The sequence below is a fragment of the Hippopotamus amphibius genome, chromosome 11, assembly GCF_030028045.1.
Source record: "Hippopotamus amphibius kiboko isolate mHipAmp2 chromosome 11, mHipAmp2.hap2, whole genome shotgun sequence".
Taxonomy (NCBI): Eukaryota; Metazoa; Chordata; class Mammalia; order Artiodactyla; family Hippopotamidae; genus Hippopotamus; species Hippopotamus amphibius.
The window spans coordinates 89,287,906-89,305,960 of record NC_080196.1 but is presented as its reverse complement, the minus strand read 5'-3'; the positions used below and the strand labels follow the sequence as shown (position 1 = coordinate 89,305,960).

The 18,055-nt window shown below is 53.7% G+C and overlaps 1 protein-coding gene across 13 annotated transcripts in view; it reads left to right on the top strand.

The window, feature by feature from the left end:
* The window catches only part of ZBTB7C (zinc finger and BTB domain containing 7C), a 353,420-nt gene that overhangs the window by 332,131 nt on the left and 3,234 nt on the right, over positions 1–18,055 (top strand). For 10 of the 13 annotated variants that reach the window (XM_057698336.1, XM_057698331.1, XM_057698337.1 and 7 more), the window contains one exon: positions 6,229–7,455. In XM_057698336.1, coding sequence (XP_057554319.1) covers positions 6,245–7,455 — 1,211 coding nt within the window. In that variant the 5' untranslated portion in view covers positions 6,229–6,244. Of the gene's footprint in view, positions 1–3,211; positions 3,231–3,912; positions 3,999–5,549; positions 5,656–6,228; positions 7,456–18,055 lie in introns of those variants that run through there. The other 3 variants (XM_057698342.1, XM_057698340.1, XM_057698335.1) reach the window with 3 other exon arrangements.

Sequence of the window (18,055 nt, the reverse complement as noted above, 5' to 3'; positions counted from 1 at the left end):
CTTGCGGATCTTAGCAATAGAATTGTACGGAAGGTCACATCGCCGAGGCAGCCACGGAGGACAGGAAGGAGGTGGGACTGCAGTCAAAGCAAGTCCTTGACCTGCTGTTTTCTAGCTGTGTGACTTGCGGCAAATGACTTAGCCTCTCTGACCCCCGTCAAATGGGAACCATAATAAGGATGAAATGAATGGATATAAATACCTAACGAATGATAGGGCTCTGTTCAAATGTCAGGTGTCCCCAGTGCCAAGGGTTGGGGCTACCTACCGCCTTTTGTGACTTCAAGACTCTCCCCACCACGTATTTGAACCGACCTCATGCATTCAGCATCTCCCATGTTCCTGCCTGATGGCGTCCTGGGACTGATACAGACATAGAAGGGACAAATCCTGCTCTGGAGCAGGTGAGATCCATGCAGTTACTTTCCTGTTTCCCAGATAAGCAAACTGAGGGCAGCAGGAAGATATACATCATTTGCCAGTCCCTGCGCTTCACATTCCTAGTAAAACCAGTCTTAGAACATGAGGTGCCTACTAGCCAGGCAACCCCACACCTGGCTGGGGGCACAGGCTTAGGCATCAGAACACCTAGTTCTAGTTCCAGCTCTGACACTAATGTGCTCTGTGACCTTGGGCATAAGTTCCTCACTGTGTCTTGTTTTCCTCGTCTGTAAAATAGGCATCAGGTTCCTACCAGCCTTGCCTGCCTCTTTGGGTTAGGAGTACATGAGACAGGAGGTATGAAAGGACCTTGGAAGACTACAATATCCTCCACATGCTGGGGTGGCCCTGGGAATGTCTTTGGGAGAGGTGCTTAAATCGAATGGTCTCTGCAAAATTATACAGAAGGCAAATTAGTTCCTGGTAGGATCCCACCTCCCTCTGCCTATTAGGGTGTCTGTGTCCCACCTGGACTTCCTAATTGCCAGCAGCGGTTGAGCACCTCCTCTGTCCCGGGAGCACTTCACGTGTCTCACCTCATCTGATCCACCCAGCAACTCTGCGGGGTGGACACTGTTATCATCCCCGCTGAACAGATGAAGAAACTGAACTCAGGGTGGGGGATGATTCCAGGTCCCCAGGGCCAGGGTGTGAACCCAGGAGGTCTGAAAGCAGGGCCCTCACTCTCCACCTCCCAACACAAACTCCCAGGTGTCAGATGGCCATCGGCCAACTTAAGGCAGGTGCTGGCTGAGAACAGCCTCTTCTGTGACCCTGCTCAGGATCCAGATTAAACACATCTCCAGACGGCACTCTATCCAAAGCTTTCTACATCCAAATAATATGGGGCAGGTCCTTCCTGCCCTTCTGCCCAGCGAAATCCTCTCTGTCCTTCGCAGCTCAGACAGGACCCCTCCTCCTGGAAGCCTGGCCCCATCCCCCAGCCTACAGGAGCCTGTTGCCTCCCTGTCCATACCTCTTGTTTACACTCAGTCCTGAGCCCCCCTGGCTTCCATGAGTCTCGGGTCCCTGGGGCACATCCCTCAGCCTGGCTCTGATTAAATCTCTAAACCTTTGGGGGTAGGGTGCAAACCCCCCTACCCGCAAATCGGACTTTGTAGCAGGCAGTGTTATAAAGCGGAATGAACGTGAGCTTTGGCACCAAATGCAGCTGGGTTCAGACCTGGCTCGGACACTTGTGTGTGGCGTTGGACAAGTCACCTACCCTCTCCATACTCTTTCTTTATCTCTAGATTGGAGGTGATGATCAAAATATGTATCTTTCATGGTCGTGTTGATTGAAGAAGGCTTAGAGGTGTGATGACTGGCGCGTTCCAGGCACTTGATAAATGGTAGCTTGTGGTTGACTGTAATTATAAATGTTGGCTTGGCTGCTTGATTGATTTGGTTATTAGAACAGGACACAAATAAAAACAAAAATTCAAGTCACACTCAAGAAATTAGTTCTGGAGGACTTCTAGAGCCAGGTTTCTACAATGCAATTCTGTAAGTCCAAGGCCCTCTCTCTCCTTCCAAAGGCTCCACTCCCTCCTCTTCTCTGATCCTCTCATAGAAGCATCCCCTCCCCCTCTTCAGCTGCTGAGCTAAGGGCATGACCCATCTCCCTACAGTGAGAGAGCGGGAGGCAGGTAGAGTACCTGAAGCAAGTGATGTTCTCCTGTTACAGTTGAATTAACCTAGGCCAGAGATGAGACATGCTGCCTTTTCCAGAAGGCTACTTGGACATACCTGGGCTCTAGAACCTTCCACAGAGGACACAGGCCCAGGGGGAGGTTGTGGTGGACCTCACATCCTCTGGAAAGGGGACCACACCCGAAAAGGTTTCACCCGCCCTGCGTTCTTCCTCTTTCCTCCTTCCTCCATTTCTGAGCTCCTCTTCCCCCCTTTCCCTCCTCCACGTTTATTTCTTGGCTCTATATTTTTTCTCTCCTCTTCCTACCAGAGGTTCATATTTTGCATCAAGCCTCTCCTAGCTGTTGAAAGGTTTGGTTTTGTTTTGTGTGTGTGTGTGTGTGTGTGTGTGTATGTGTGTGCGTGTGTGTGTAATTTTCTTTTCTGAGTGTGTTATTCTTGGAGACAGAGTGCTCTGGCTTGGGCGATGGGATGGGAGGGATGGGAGGGATGGGAGGGAAGGATGGAGGGCCTGGGTGGGAAGGTGGGGGCCGGATATGGCATCCCCTCTGGAACACTGCTGTCTGTGGGCCCTCCAGGCATGGGAACCTTAGGGTCACCAGGGAAGCTTCCAGAGTGCAGGGTGGGTGCACTTCTTCCCAAAGAGTCAATAAAACAGCAAGCCACAGCCCCCCTTCCCTTGCTACCTCCTGCCAGGAAAAACAGCCCCCCGCTCTGTGGTTACATCTGTTCCTCCAGGAATGGGACAAAGACTTCAAACCATGCCATGGTGAGAAGTCACTGCTGGACAGACCAGCCTTCAAGTCCAGAGTCACCCAAGCCTGTTTCCCCTTCCTCATTGCCAGATCCTCTGTGCTTTTGAGTTCCTTGTGGTCATGACGCCAATTTTCAGATTTCCCCTGTCCATCCAACGGCAAGACAAGAAAAGAGAAGCCCATAGAGGTGGTAGGACCTCCCAAAGTCACACAGCTGTGTTCTTGACCCCCAGGCCCAAGCAGACCTGGCTCCAAAAACACGGGAGGCAAGGACATGTAGCGTAGGGACGGCACTTTCTATCCCTCAGAGGGCTCGGATGAGACGCTGACCACCTGCACCCCATCTAATGGGTTCCAGCTCCTCTATTTAAGAAGGTGGGGGTAAGTTTAAGGAATTGTGGGAATTTTTCCTGAAAAACATTAAAAAATATTTTTGTCTTTATAGGGATAAACCCTTGGCAAGCAAGAAAACTGGCTTGAAGGAACTAATTTCCTGAGATTTTACTGACTTGGGCTTTTAATAGTTGAAGGGGCATTCCATTCACAAACAGGCTTTTCAGATGAGAAGATTCCTCTGAGGGTCAGGACCCTGCTACCATTAGGGCAGCTTCGTGGGAATTAGAAAAAGGTGTCATTTCCTCCATACATCTACTTCCATCTATCAAACCAATGTCATAATATACTGATTTTGTTAGAAGGCAGCACTTAACTGCCATCTGCCAGAAAACATTATGACACATGTCACGAATCCATGATGTCTATGAAATGAATAGTTCCTCTGTATTGCCTGTTAGATTATCCATCATCTCCCTGTATTATCTACTGTGTTATCTATTGCTGTATAACAAATTACGCTAAAATTGAGCAACTTAAAACAAGAACAAACATTTACTATTTCTCGGTGTCTCTAAGTCAGGAATTCAGAAGCAACTTGGCTAAGTGGTTCTGATTCAGTGCCTTTCATGGAGTTGCAGTGAGGATGTCAGTGGGGCTGCTGTCATCTGAAGGCTTGACTGGGGCTGAACGCCCCACTCCCTTGGGTCCTGGTGACTCACTCACACAGCCAGTGACTTGGACCTGTCCAGTCCCGTGCCGTGTGGACCTCTCCATAGAACTGTCCTGATGACACGGCAGCTGGCTTCCCCCAGAGTGAGTGATCCAAGAGAAAGCCAGGTGGACACACAGCGATGCCTTTTATGACCTCGCCAGCATTTGGTGTTGTTGCTTTTTGTTACTTTAGCCATTCTGATGGGTGTGTGGTGACCTTATCCCTCTTCGGTGGACCTTGCTGCGCCTTCAGCACTGTTGTTTTGTCCCTGTGAGCTCTGATAGATCAGGGCCCTGCTTGACCTGCCCTCTGTGCATCCCCATAGCCCAGGGCAGTGGCAGGCACAGGGAGAAACCCAGTGACTACGTAGGGAAAGAACACATGGCCTGCGGGGTCTCCGGCCCTTTTAAAGTTGAGGAGGCAGGAAAGCAGTGAGGCCTTTGCTCTGGGAAACCTCTTAAACCCGTGCCCAGGTGGGATTGCTCAGGGGAGGCTAAGGCCCTCCATCACCCATAGAGGAGCAGGGAAGAGGGCGGCAGAGCACCAAGCACCCTGACACCCCACTAGGTCTCTGGTGCCTCCGGGTCCCTCGAGGGACCGTGGGCCTGGTGCATGTCCCTTCTCCCCTTACATTGCATCTGCCATCTCAGGGCAGAAGCATCCGGAAGATAAGTATGTGGGGATCCCCAAAGATCTTGCCACCAGGCTGTGGAGCTTCCAGGCTTTGTTTCCCTTTTTCTTTTCTCCCCACTGTGATTGTACCAGGTAAGGGCCAGGCCTTTGCTAGGATTTATCCATGGGCCACGACGAAGCTTTGCCCCGAGTAGCAGGGCCCTTTGTGCCCTGGCGTAAAATCAAGGTGGCTTGTTGTCCAGGCTGAATCTGTTGACTTGGGCTGTGAGTTCTGCTCCCTGAAGCTAAGGGTGCCTGCTGTCCTCTGTCCTGCCCGCATCCCTCCTGGTGGCTGTCGCTGGCCACGCTTTGTGTTTCATGTATAGATAATCCTGAGGTGTCTCAGAAGAGGCTTCTCCCCACAAGGATACGTTTCCCTAAGAGTAACAGAATACAGACATGATAAATTAGCCAACAATGCCCTAAATTTATGTTCAATTTAATATTGAATATAAATATTTATAGGTCAAATGACTCACAGATATACGTATATAGCAGGTCAGTATTTTCTAAAAAAATCAAGAATTGCAAACGAAGAGAAAACTTATCAACTAAGATGAAGCCAGAAGTAAGGTCAGAAAGCAAAACACCTGCCCTAAGGCCCCCATTCCCTTGCTGCAAATGGGCCGCAAAATTGGTTTTAAGATTCCTGGAAGCTGTATCCGTTTGTTAGGACTGCAATGACAAAATACCCCAGACTGGAGCTTAAACAACAGATGTATTTTCTCACAGTTCTAGAGGCTAGAAGTCCAAGATCGGGATGTCTGCAAGGTCAGTTTCCTCTGAGGCCTCTCTCTGACTTGTATGTGGCTGTCTCCCCACTGTGTCCTCGCATGGTCTTCCCTCGGTGTGTCTGTGCCTACTCTCCTCTTGTAAGGGTACCGGTCATCCTGGATGAGCACCCACTCATAGGATCCCGTTTTAACCTTCATTACCTCTCTAAAGATCCTACCTCCAAATACAGGAACACTCTGATGTACTGGGGGTTAAGACATCCGCATATGAAGTTGGGCTGGAGAACATCTCAGCTACTGCTAACAGCCCACTGTGAGTGCAGCTCACATCAGTAGCCAAAAGCAGCAAAATGTGAGTCTGCTACAGGAGTCAGAGTTTTTGTGAAATAACCCAAAGCATTCTCCCAGCGGGAGCCCTGAGTCATGAGAGAAAATTCCCCCTTTGGCCTTTGACCCACAGACGTTGTGTGAGTCAGTAGTGGCCACCATTCCCGTAGCACACAGAGCAGTGGAGTTTCACGTGGCTTGTCCGTCCTCGCGTTCAGGAATTGCACACTCCCGAAGAGGAATTCGGTGAAATCGTGCACGCGAGAAGACTCCATAGCCTTTGCTAAAAGGCAGACGCCAGCTGCCCAATGAGAAGCCCAGCTCCAAGGGCCTTTGGGGTCCCGGGAAGAGCCCAGTGGTGCATTGAGAAGCCCCAGCTTATGAGCGGGGCTCTGAATTACACGTGAGATTTGGAAAAGCTGAGGAGGAGGGGCCGGCTTTCTAGCAGAGGTCGGGGGGAGGGAAACCCCAAGCAAAGGCAGGGGTAGGGTGGGCAAGTATGCCCACCGGCCTGGCCTCCCTGGGCCAGGGTCCCAGGGCTAGTGTCCCCCCCGGGGCCGTGTCCTCTAACCCAGCCTCCCTCTGTGTGTCCCCGCAGGGCTCTGGCTGAGAACATGGCCAATGGCATTGACGAGCTGATCGGCATTCCCTTCCCCAACCACAGCAGCGAGGTCCTGTGCAGCCTGAACGAGCAGCGGCATGACGGGCTGCTTTGCGACGTGCTCCTGGTGGTGCAGGAGCAGGAGTACCGCACCCACCGCTCCGTCCTGGCCGCCTGCAGCAAGTACTTCAAGAAGCTCTTCACGGCCGGCACCTTAGCCAGCCAGCCCTACGTCTACGAGATCGACTTTGTCCAGCCCGAGGCGCTGGCCGCCATCCTGGAGTTCGCCTACACCTCCACGCTCACCATCACCGCCGCCAACGTCAAGCACATCCTCAACGCCGCCAGGATGCTGGAGATCCAGTGCATCGTGAACGTGTGCCTGGAGATCATGGAGCCTGGGGGAGACGGGGGGGAGGAGGACGACAAGGAGGACGACGAGGATGATGAAGATGACGATGAGGAGGAGGACGAAGAGGAGGAGGAGGAAGAGGAGGAGGAGGAAGAGGAAGATGACACGGAGGATTTTGCTGATCAAGAAAACTTGCCCGACCCCCAGGACATCAACTGCCACCAAAGCCCTTCCAAGACAGACCACCTCTCGGAGAAGGCCTATTCGGACACACCCAGGGACTTCCCAGATTCCTTCCAGGCCGGCAGCCCCAGCCACCTGGGTGTGATCCGGGACTTCTCCATCGAATCTCTGCTGAGGGAGAACCTGTACCCCAAAGCCAACATCCCCGACAGGAGACCCTCCTTATCTCCATTCGCCCCGGACTTCTTTCCGCACCTCTGGCCAGGGGACTTCGGTGCCTTCGCCCAGCTGCCCGAGCAGCCCATGGACAATGGGCCCCTAGACCTGGTCATCAAGAACCGCAAGATCAAGGAGGAGGAGAAAGAGGAGCTTCCCCCACCCCCACCACCGCCCTTCCCCAATGACTTCTTCAAGGACGTGTTCCCGGACCTTCCCGGGGGGCCCCTGGGCCCCATCAAGGCAGAGAATGACTACGGTGCCTATCTCAACTTCCTGAGTGCCACCCACCTGGGGGGCCTCTTCCCACCCTGGCCGCTGGTGGAGGAGCGCAAGCTGAAGCCCAAGGCCTCTCAGCAGTGCCCCATCTGCCACAAAGTCATCATGGGGGCTGGGAAGCTGCCACGGCACATGCGGACCCACACCGGGGAGAAGCCATACATGTGTAACATCTGCGAGGTCCGCTTCACCAGGTGCGCACGGAGGCCTGTGGGTGCGAGGGGTGGGGTGGGGAGGGCCAGGGGCCACAGGGATGGAGAAAGACCCATGTCAGGGGAGATCCAACTGGGTCCTAGATGCACGGCAAGCTCATTGCCAGCACTGGTGCTAGACATTACCTGGTGATTTTCAAATATTTTCTTTTTTTTTAATTTTGTTTTTAAAATATGCAAGCAATACATGATATATTCTTTTTAAATTAATTAATTAATTTATTAATTTATTGGCTGAATTGGGTCTTCGTTGCTGCACATGGGCTCTCTCTAGTTGCCGTGAGTGGAGGCTACTCTTTGTTGCATTGTGCAATCTTCTCATAGCAGTTGGCTTCTCTTGTCGCAGAGCAGGGGCTCTAGGCATGTGGGCTTTAGTAGTTGCAGCACGTGGGCTCAATAGCTGTGGCTCATGGGCTCTAGAGCGCAGGCTCAGTAGTTGTGGCGCATGGGCTTAGTTGCTCCACGGCATGTGGGATCTTCCTGGACCAGAGCTCGAGCCTGTGTCCCCTGCATTGGCAGGCAGATTCTTAACCACTGCGCCACCAGGAAAGTTCCTCAAATATTTTCTTCTATATGCTATTCCATGGAAGGCCAAGATATAAAATAGATACGAGCAGAGCTGTCTGGTTAAGGCTGAAGTGGGGCCCTCAGCACCCACTGTAGATCCAGGGAAGCTGGTTTGAAGCTCCCCAATGGGGAGGATCCCCCCTTTAGAGCCCAGTCAGCATTCCAGGGCCTGTCCTGAGCGGATTACACATACTCTCACCCCGCTAGGCCCTGGAAGACAGGGAGGGCCGTGGCCTTTGTCCACAGATGGGTGATCCGTCTCCTGGTGGCTAGTCAGCTACTTATAAGCTCAGCTGGGAAATGGTAGAGCTGGGACTTGAATCCCAGGAAGACCCCTGTTGGCCCTTTCAGTCTTATTTTGGATCAGACCTAAAGGGTGGGCATCCCTCTATGTTCTTCCCCTTGACTGTCCATGTTAGGACGAGGGTTAACTTTATGCTGTTATAAAAGTTGAAATTTGAAATCAATACATGATAAGCCTTTCATTTCTCCTGGACTCCATCCCATTCAGCACATGTGTATTATGTACCTTCTCTGCACAGCAAGCTTTGTGGTCAGAACTGACTGGTGCGATGATGTGGGGTCCGATTTGTCCACTGCTAGGGTTCAATGGACCTCTTTTGGGGGGATATGGTCTGTTGGTGCCGACTGTGGTCACTGATATGAGGCTGACCTTCCTAGCCACGTCCACAGTGGGGAAGGTTCTGGTGAGTGCCCTGCATCCGGGCTTGCTCATTCCAGTGTGTCGGATGCGGACAGAGCCTGGCGTGTACCTGCCCTGGGACCGTGACTTCCTAGACCAGGTCCTTTCCCCACATGGCCCCTGTCCCCAACAAAGAACCTTTCTTGAGGAACCCACACTTATTCCAGTGGTGCTGCTGTCACCCCACATCCTCCTAACAGTTTATCTTTGAGACTTACTGGGGCTCATTCTGTTGGTTTTCGTCAGTGGGCCCAAAGTTTAGATTTTTGAGGATGGAGTGCAGTGTTTTGAATCAGGTTGATTGCCAAATCAGGGGCAATGCTTTTGGGGGAAAACAGAATGAGTCCTGTTAAGTAATGAGACTCACTCTCTTTGGTGGCTTGAAAACCGTATTTGAGGTTGCCAGAGAGGGTACAGGCATATGTTCAGATGACAATTGTGAAAACAGCTCTGCAGGCTCTTCCAGTGACTGCTTTGAAGGACAACACTGATTGTTTCCAAGGTGGCCTTGGGTTCCCTCGCAGCTGCTTCTGTGAAGGAAACCCCAGTAGTATCTCCCAGCTGCTCTGAGCTGACAGTGAATGGAGAATTTCCAGGTGCAGAGGGGCAGGGCCCCCCACACCCAGGGTGTGTCCCCTTTCACCCAGCAATGCTGACCTCAGGTGCTCGCTTCTCTTTTCGCTGCAGAGCAGCTGGCCCCAAAGTCAGGGAGATTCACCCCTTCTTGGGTGCCCCTCATTAATGGCCCTGCCACTGTAATGTTACCCCCACCTCCCACCCTTCTCTTTCTCCTGAATTCACCTCAGATCCACAGGACACCTTGTAAAGGCTTGACAAAAGCACAGGGATAACAGAAGGAAGGCAAACCAGAGCCCAGTCCAAATTCAAGTGCAGTTCATGCATCTGGAGCCAGGGGCTCTCCGCAGCCTGTGCCTCCAAGCCCGGCCCCCCGGGAATGACTTCAAGACATGGACACCCTTCGCAGGCCCGATCCAGAAAAGCCAGCCCCCGAGTCCTGCCATCTGGGCTCCACCTCCTTTGCTTGTCCACTGCACAGATGGCTGACACTGGGGACACCCCTCCCTGCAGGGGAGACCCACATCTGTGGCTTCAAGGGGATGTGCTGCATCTCAGGGTACCACACAGCGAGCCTGCCCCGCCCCCCACCGAGTCCCCATCTTCCTTCCCTCCCCCACTCCCCTCTGGGCCTTTCCCACACTCCGCTTTCTGTGAGCGCCACGCTGGTCTGTGTCCCTGCCTTCCCTAGGGAAAGTTTTAAACTTGGTCAGTCAAGACAGTCAGACATCTCACCCTCTTGACACCAGCACATCCTCTGCGTGGGCCTCCTGGTTTGGGCCTCAATGCTGTGTTGCATAGGAGGGTCGCATTCCAGAACCCTCCCTCCAGCACATTCCTGCTGATCACTCAGGGTGGCCTCTGTGCCTGCCGGCTCACCACCCCACCCCTCCAGGCCAGATCAGCCGTGGGGCAGTTCCGGCCATCCAGCTCCAGCCCCGCCCTCCCCCGGTTTAGGCCTGTTCAGCAGAATGACAGCCATCTGGGCCCCCAGGCCTGTCTCCAGCTGAAGCAGCTGCACTCCAGCTTCCATCCCCAACTCCCCTCACTTGGTTCCCACTGGGCACTGGCCTCCTGAGAAAGATCAGCAAAGCTCTGCCCCCGCCCCCTCCCAGGAGCAGAGATACCCAGAGTGGGGGGAGGCTGGAGGCAATTTTCTTGGCCTCCTCCCCTGGGGGTTTTGTGTCTCACTGTGGGCTGTGGCTGCCCGTGATGGACAACCCCCAACACCCCTCCCCATCACATTCTTCAGAATCACTGGTTCCTTGCCTCCCTCCTGCCCCCTCCCTGGAGCTGCCCTGCAGGATTCTTTTCTGTCTTCAAAGAGCCTCAACCCTGGCCTGTCCAGGTCGGGGTTGCCTGTAACTCTCCCTGTAGCCAAGTCCGCTCGCAGCCTTTCCACAGGGACCCCTTTGTGGCTGGCTTCTTGCAGCCCCCGTCCGCAGCACTGCCCTCCTTCCCCAGCTGAGGAAGCCTCTTCAGCAGCCACTTAGAGCAGCAGCTGCTGCCTCTTTGACTCGGAATTCCCAGACTCCCTTCCAAGGCAAAGCCACTCCCTGGGACTGGACCCCCCAAGGGGCTGAGGGACCCCGGACCTGCCGCCCTCACGTCCTCCTCTTGGACACTATTTCCCTTTCTGGGGCCCGAGTCTTTGCTTAATTTTAGCTGAGCGTCTGCTCTCCAGCCAGGCCTCCTTTCCTCTCTTCTTGAGGCTAAGCCCACTTCCCCTCCCTCCTGGGAGACATTGGAGCGACCTACCCTTCCCTGCAAGGTGGCCCTTTGGTCCACGCTCTGAGTTACGGCCTCCGATGTCTCCAGGCATGTCGACGCCCTGTGGGAACATCATTCCTGGTGACTTCAGCGTCACAACATGGTGGAGGGGCCTGGGGGTTCCTTCCAGCAGAGCCCCTCCTGCCCCTAAGGCCCCACTTCCTGCTCTCACCCTATGGGTCTCCAAGAAGGGACTGTGGTCCCCCACCAGCACGTGTTTATTCCTTGGGGTCAGAAATCTCACCTCCGAGTCGGCTCTAGATTTCAGCCAGTCCCACAGTTGTCCCACCACTGGTTTCTCCAGCTGTGAGACCCCCATGGAGCGCCAGGAAGGGCCTCAAAGTCTTCAACCAGACTGCGTATCTCTGGCCCCACGCTGTCCCCTCCTAGCTCTGGCCAGCGCCTGATCCCTGGACCCCAAGTCCCTCTGTCTGTGCCTGAGTCCATGTGTCCTCTCCCCTAGCCCGGTCCTAGGTCACCATTTTCTCCCTGAGGACGGCCGGGGCCTGTGCTGGCTGCAGAGGCAGCTCCTGATGAAACTGGCGCTGTGGCTCTGACTTGGGACAGAGAGACAGCTCCAGAACTCAGGGCAGAGGCAGTCTGGACCAAACTCCCCCCAGACCCTCCTCATCAGGAGTCCTTTACTTCTATTCCCAGAAAGTCTGGAAGCCCGGGCAGAAGGTCAGGATGACAGGGTGCTGCCTGAGGTGGCCCCTAGGATGGGCCTTGAAGAATGGGGAGCGAGTGGGCCAGGAAAGATGAGAAACTTTGTCCTCTCTGCGTGCAGAGGGATGCTGCTGCACTTGGTGGGGCTTTTCCCTACCCACTCACATCGCAGTCCCCCCCCCCCCTTGTCGTCCCAACCCCAGTCATCACTGCTAACTGGGCCTGGCCCGGGTCTGTGAAGACCTCAGAAGACTCTTAGTTGCTCCTGTCCTGCCACAGTGGTCCTTGAGTGCAGGCAGCATGTCGGGGGAGCACCTAGAGAGTATGGCTGGGCAGTCTTCCCTCCCAGACCCCCTGCACCCCATCCGCAGCCTGGCTCTCACACGTGCTCCAGCCATGTCTGGCAGGGCACGTGATGAAGTCAAGAAACTGCAACACTTGAGAAGAGACCAGCCCCTGAGACAATGGTGGTCCCATGAAGGAAAAGGATGGGCAACCTCTGTACCCCAAGAGGTCAATCGCTGATGAACCACAATTTTCCCCATCTCCACGGAATCCCCTGCTGACATCCCATAAAGGCTGCAGCTTATAGCCTCCAACCCCTGCCCTCAGTGCAAGCCAAATGCTGATTGCTCCATAGTGCCCAGCAGCTGTCTGCTGTCCAGACAAGGCCAGGAGCCTGGCTGCTGCTGCCTTTTTTTCTTTCTTTCTTTCTTTTTCTGTATTTTCTTCGTGGTTCTCCCACTCCTGGCAGCTCTCAGGACCTTATTAAGATGATGTAATGTCATTAGCAGTGGCAGCAGGAGGAGAATTTGTCTCAGACCATCAGGTTACCAGGAAGTCTGGGTGGATGGTGCTGGGAAAGCGTTATCCTCACTGGGAGCCTCCACGGGTCCCAGGACCCGGGCCTTTTCCTTCCATTCGAGGGAATAAGAGCACGAGGAGTGGCTCATCTTTCCCGATGATGAGCTCTCCGAGCTGGAAGGGGGCGTGCCGATCAAGACTTCTGTGCCTGTGACCTGGGCTGGGTCCCTGGTGCGGGGTGAAGGGATGAGATGGCAGACAAGGGGACAGGGCCAGGAAGGAGCACGTCAGATTTGGACTGGGTAGTCCTGAGAAGTGTCCCTGCACCAGCAGGTCATGGCCTTGAGCACCCACTGTACATTCAATGGTGAGCACCAGCCAGAATTCCAAAGCATCTGACAAGTTCTTATCCAAGCAGGTTCCAGTACCATGCGGGCCACGCGCTGAATGAGGGTGGAGAGAGCAGGGCCTGGCATGCGGGGAACACAGAGTCCCAGGGACTGCAGCCCCTTGGAAAGGGCACCGCAGTGGTGACCCAGAACCCCAGCTTCAGGGCCTCTAACTAGCTGGGTGACTGTGTGATCTGCCTCTAACTGGCTGTGTGACTGTGATCTGCCTCTAACTGGCTGTGTGACTTTGGCCAAGCCTCCTCCCCTCTCTGGGCCTCGGTTTCCCCGTGTGTCACATGAGGAGGTTGGAGCAGGTGCTCCCTAAATTCACACCCCGTTTTTATGACCCCATGTATTGCCCAAGATCAGGAAAGCTCTGGACACATTTTGCCTCTGCTTCCTCATGAGAATGATGGGAACGCTGACTTCACAGGCTTTAGCGAGATACGGCATAACCCCTTGCACAGTTGTGCCCTGATCCGAGCTCACAATGAGCACTGACAGGAACGTCCCTGAGCCTGAGTCCCTTTTTGGCCTCTGCTGGGGCCAGCGCTCCTTGCCGGTGCATTCGCCACCTCCTGCATCACCTTGCTCTCTAGATGCCTAACAAGACAGGGTCCCAGGAGCCGGGGACAGGGCGGTAACTCCACAGGCATGAGAGGCAGCTAAGGGAAACAGCACACATGATGGCCCTGCCCTGGGAATAACAGGCATGGAAAATAAAGGCGGCAAAGACAGCCTCTGAATGGGTGTTCCCATCTGCCAGGAGCACCTGTGTGGTTGAGTTGGGAACACAGAGTGCAGAGAGACTGGGCCCCCAGGCCTCGGGACTTGCTGGGAGGGCAGTGCGGATACGTGTGCGGCCATCAGACGGCAGAAGATGATGCTGACACATCGTCCTCTGTTGCTCCCTCCTTGCCCCTGGAGTGACCTGCGTCGGGCTGCAGTGTTCAAGGGCTCTGGAAGGTCAGGGCCAGGGATGGGACCTGGGAGGACAGGGAAGGGTTTATGAAAGACTGCACTTGAGTCTGACTCTGAAGGATCAGGGGGATTGGGAGTGGTAGACATTTTAGGCAGGGCAGTTTGCAAGAGTAAACTCAGAGATGAAGGACGTGAGTGCAGGGAAGAGGAGGGCTTGCAGCTGGGACGGAAGGAGCACACACGCTGGCATCTAGGCTTGGACATCTGGTGGGAACCTAAGGGTGGAGCATTGTGTCCAAACACAAGATATGCACAGAAGGGAAAGGAGCCAGGGCTTACTAGCCATCCATCCTATAATATGGCAGGCTCTGAGCTAGGGGAGCTGGTGGTCCAGTTCAGGCCAGCAGAGATTCAAAGATGCAAAGCTGACCAGAGCATGGCCCGCTAGGGGAACAGCGTGTCCATGTAGTGTGTGGCTACGGTACTATGGGGAGAGACCAGGGGCTGGCAAAGGAAATGGGGGTGATTATTTTTTCCAGCTTTATTGAGATATATTTGACATATAACACTGTGTAAGCTTCAGGTATACAACGGTGATGATTTGACACGCATACATATTGTGAAATGATTACCACAATCATGTTAGTTAGCAAACCCATCACTTCACTTCGTTACCTTTTGTGTGTGTGGTGAGAATATTTAAGATATACTCCCTTAATAACTTGCAAATCTACAATAAACACAGTATTGTTCCCTACAGTCACCAAGGGTCCCCAGATATTATTCCTTTATCACTGGAAGGGGTGAGCTTGTAAGGAGACTTCAAAGCCATGCTAAGGGGTAAGTTAGCACATAGGCCATTGGACAGGGTTGGGGGGGCTTGGACGATTTTAAGGGGGACCACCAGACCCCCGGTCCTGAAAGAAAGTGACTAAGAGCTCAGCTGCTAAGAGTCAGGCTGTAACATTCCAACTTCTCTCATGATGCCTCTGCCAGCAGATCAGATGCATAAAGGAACAAGGGTAGAAGAGCCATAATAAATGAAGCCAGCCAGCGAGAAAGAGATTCAGTATTAGCCCATGACCCGGATGCAAACACTCTCAGAACACCAAAGGTCAAAATGGTACAGCCCAGTCTCCCATTTTAAAGGTCAGGAAACTGAGGCCCAGGGCAGCTAAGGACCTGGTCCGATTCTTAAAGTATGCCGCGCCCGGGCCCAGCTCTGCCAACACACATGCATATGACATCCACATGGAAAGGTCGTTACAGAAATAAGAAGACTGTGCGACCTTAGAAAGCCACTCCCTCCCTGGGAATGGGTTGGGTTAGATCAGTATTTTCAAGGTCCTGGGAAGCATACTGCTAGCCATGCAGGTTACTGGGCCCCCTGATTCAGATGTGCTCCTGCTAAACTAGATGCTGTCTAAATTTTTTCCAGGACTAACTTATGAGCTTTGTCCACTCCCCTCCCCCCTGCTCCCATGAAAAGTCTCTGCTGGGGACAGCGCTTCTGCCCAGGCTGAGCTGTTCACACAGCTTGGCCCAGCCTCTGGCCCCAGAGACGGAAGGCTGGTGGCAGATGCCCAGGGGTGATTGCTTGGGCTGCACTTTCTGAGGCAGCCCTTACAGGCCTCAGGCTGGGAACACTCAAGATGAAAATCCTCAGAAGAGCTTGCAAGCAAATCACTCCCCAGATAGCCCTCTAGGCCCCTCTGCCCCTCACCGGCTGGTACCTTTGGGAAAGTTGTTTGACATCTCTGAGCCCTCAGCTCTTCCTTAGTCCAAGTGAGGAAATTAATCCAGGCGAGCTCATGCAAACCCAGATTCCTGGTCAGTAGGAATTGATGTCTAGCCCTAGGTTCAACTTTGCACAGAGAGGTTAAGTAATTTGCCTAAAGGTCACCCAGCAAGTTAGTGGGGGGTCTGCAGCTAGAGCAGGGGCTCCCACACCCCCAGTGGGGGCCCCTCCCCTGCACTATACCTTGCCTGTGAATAATGACCTTCCAGGGTCATTGCAATAGTGTCTTCGCCTGCCCACAGCAGGCGCTCAATGACAGGAAGTTATAGTCACCTTCTCAGCACTTCTCACACACTTGGGCCAGTCACTGCTGAAGTGTGATTTATTTTAGATGCCCTAATGAAAAGCTCGGGAGAAGCAGTGCATATTGAAAGGAGGCCCTTGACATTTGAAGATTTACCATTTGCATTGTCCGTTATTTGAGGGTGACCCTCAGGGTCAATACTGTTAAATATATATAATCGTAATTTTTAAAAAAATCTACCATATAAGGTTGTAGTGAGGATTGCATGAGATGATGTAAAGCCCCACTGGTGACTCTCAGCTGACCCTCCACCAGGCCCTGGTGAGGGTGTGAGTCCCTCAGCCAGTGAGGGAGGCTAGCCAACCACCTAGCATGAGGGTTTCATCAGAGCCTGAGCGAACGTGTGGAGTCCCAAGACATATTCCCCGGGACTGTGTAGCATCACTCTAGGGGTACAAATAGCACTCTGCACCCCACCCCTACATTTTCACACAGGCCACAGTGCAGTGCTGCAGAAAGAGGCCTAGGCTGTTCTAGTCCCAGCTCTACCATTACTTTCCCGGTGACCTTAGGGACTTTACCTCCCTGGGCCTCAGTCTGCCCACCAGCCAAGTGAAGGATTAACCTAGGCCGGTGCTTCTCAGACCACCAGCAGCAGCAGCATCTGGCAACTTATTCAAAATGCAAATTCTCTGCTCTCTCCTCCACCCCCACCCCACCCACCGCAGACCTATGGACAGGCTGTCTGGGAGTGGGGGCCAGCATTCTGTGTTTCATCCAACCCTGATAATGGGTCATAAGTTTGAGACCCACTGGCTAGGATGCTTTCTAAGGCCTCTTCCTGCTCAAAAATCCAGTCACCTGGATGAAATGTGGGTTACAGAGGCTGTAAGAGCAGCATGCTGGTAGAGGAAGGGCGCATGAGATGTCACAGCCAGGTACTTACTGTGCAGCCTGGGGGCAGCTGGTGGGTTGTGGGAAGGGCAGGGACGGGGCTGGGGAGGAGGATCTGGTGTGTGGAGGACACCAACTCTCCCTTCCCCCTCCCTGCCCACCCGACTCTCCACCCCCACCTCCCATGGGCCCTCCAGGGAGCCCAGGTGAGAGAGACGGATCTGTCCTCTTGGTCCTTCTCCCCTGGTCCCTGCCACTCCTGAATGTCCTTTTCTCTCCTGCCCCACCCCTGGGGAACTAGCCAGAAAATGAGAGCCAGTGAGACCTCTAGTGGTCAGGGGACACCAGGAGACCAGGACCCGCTCCTGCTGTCCTGGGGTTATGTTGAGGGTGTTTAAATCTGGCCGGTTTAGGGTGGATGCCTGCACTCCACATCTGCTCCAACCTCAAACCCGAGCCAAAAATGACAGGCAGACGCTCCACCCAAGCCACACCTGCAGGGAGGAGGTGGGAGGCTGGACACAGCTTCCTGGCCTGCCGGGCCTGGTCAAGGAAGGCTGCAGAAGGATCCCGAGAGTTCTCAAAGTTCAACTTCCTCCACTTTTGTGAAGCCAAAAGGCTCCTTTAGCTGGTTTGTGCAGCATTTAGTCTTTAGGAAAACAGCCTTGGGATGTCGGTATTGCTTTCAACACCACCAAGAGGTGTGCTGAATCTAGCTCAACACAAACCCAAATTTCTCTCCATCATCTGTGGACAATAGGAATTAATGTCTCGTGCTAGATTCAGGTCTGTGCAGGGAGGTTAAGTAACTCATCTAAGGTCACCCAGCACGTTAGCAGTGGGTCTGCAGCTGGAGCAGGGACTCCCACACCCGCCATGGGAGCCACACCCCCACATCATACCTTGCCTCTGAATAATACCACTTAAACCCTGAAAAGCTTTGCCCTAGCTTAGGCTGCATTCTTGTTGCACCTGGCTCTTTTGTAAACCCTGGAATTGTCTGCAGACAAAGAGGAGGGTCCAGGGCTGGGGCTGAGAAACCACAGTGCAGGAGACTTGAACAAGGTGTACCTGATCCCTGTAGCCTCCCAGATTCGTGCTGAGGACAGACAGGTCTCAACAGCCCAGGGGCTGGGATGGGACTGGGTGAACCGGAAGGGAAGACCCCGTTGCCTGGAGAGAGTGCAACTGAAGGTCCAATCCAGTATCAGAAGTGGCTGCCCCATTGGAGGACTAATGAAAGACTGCTG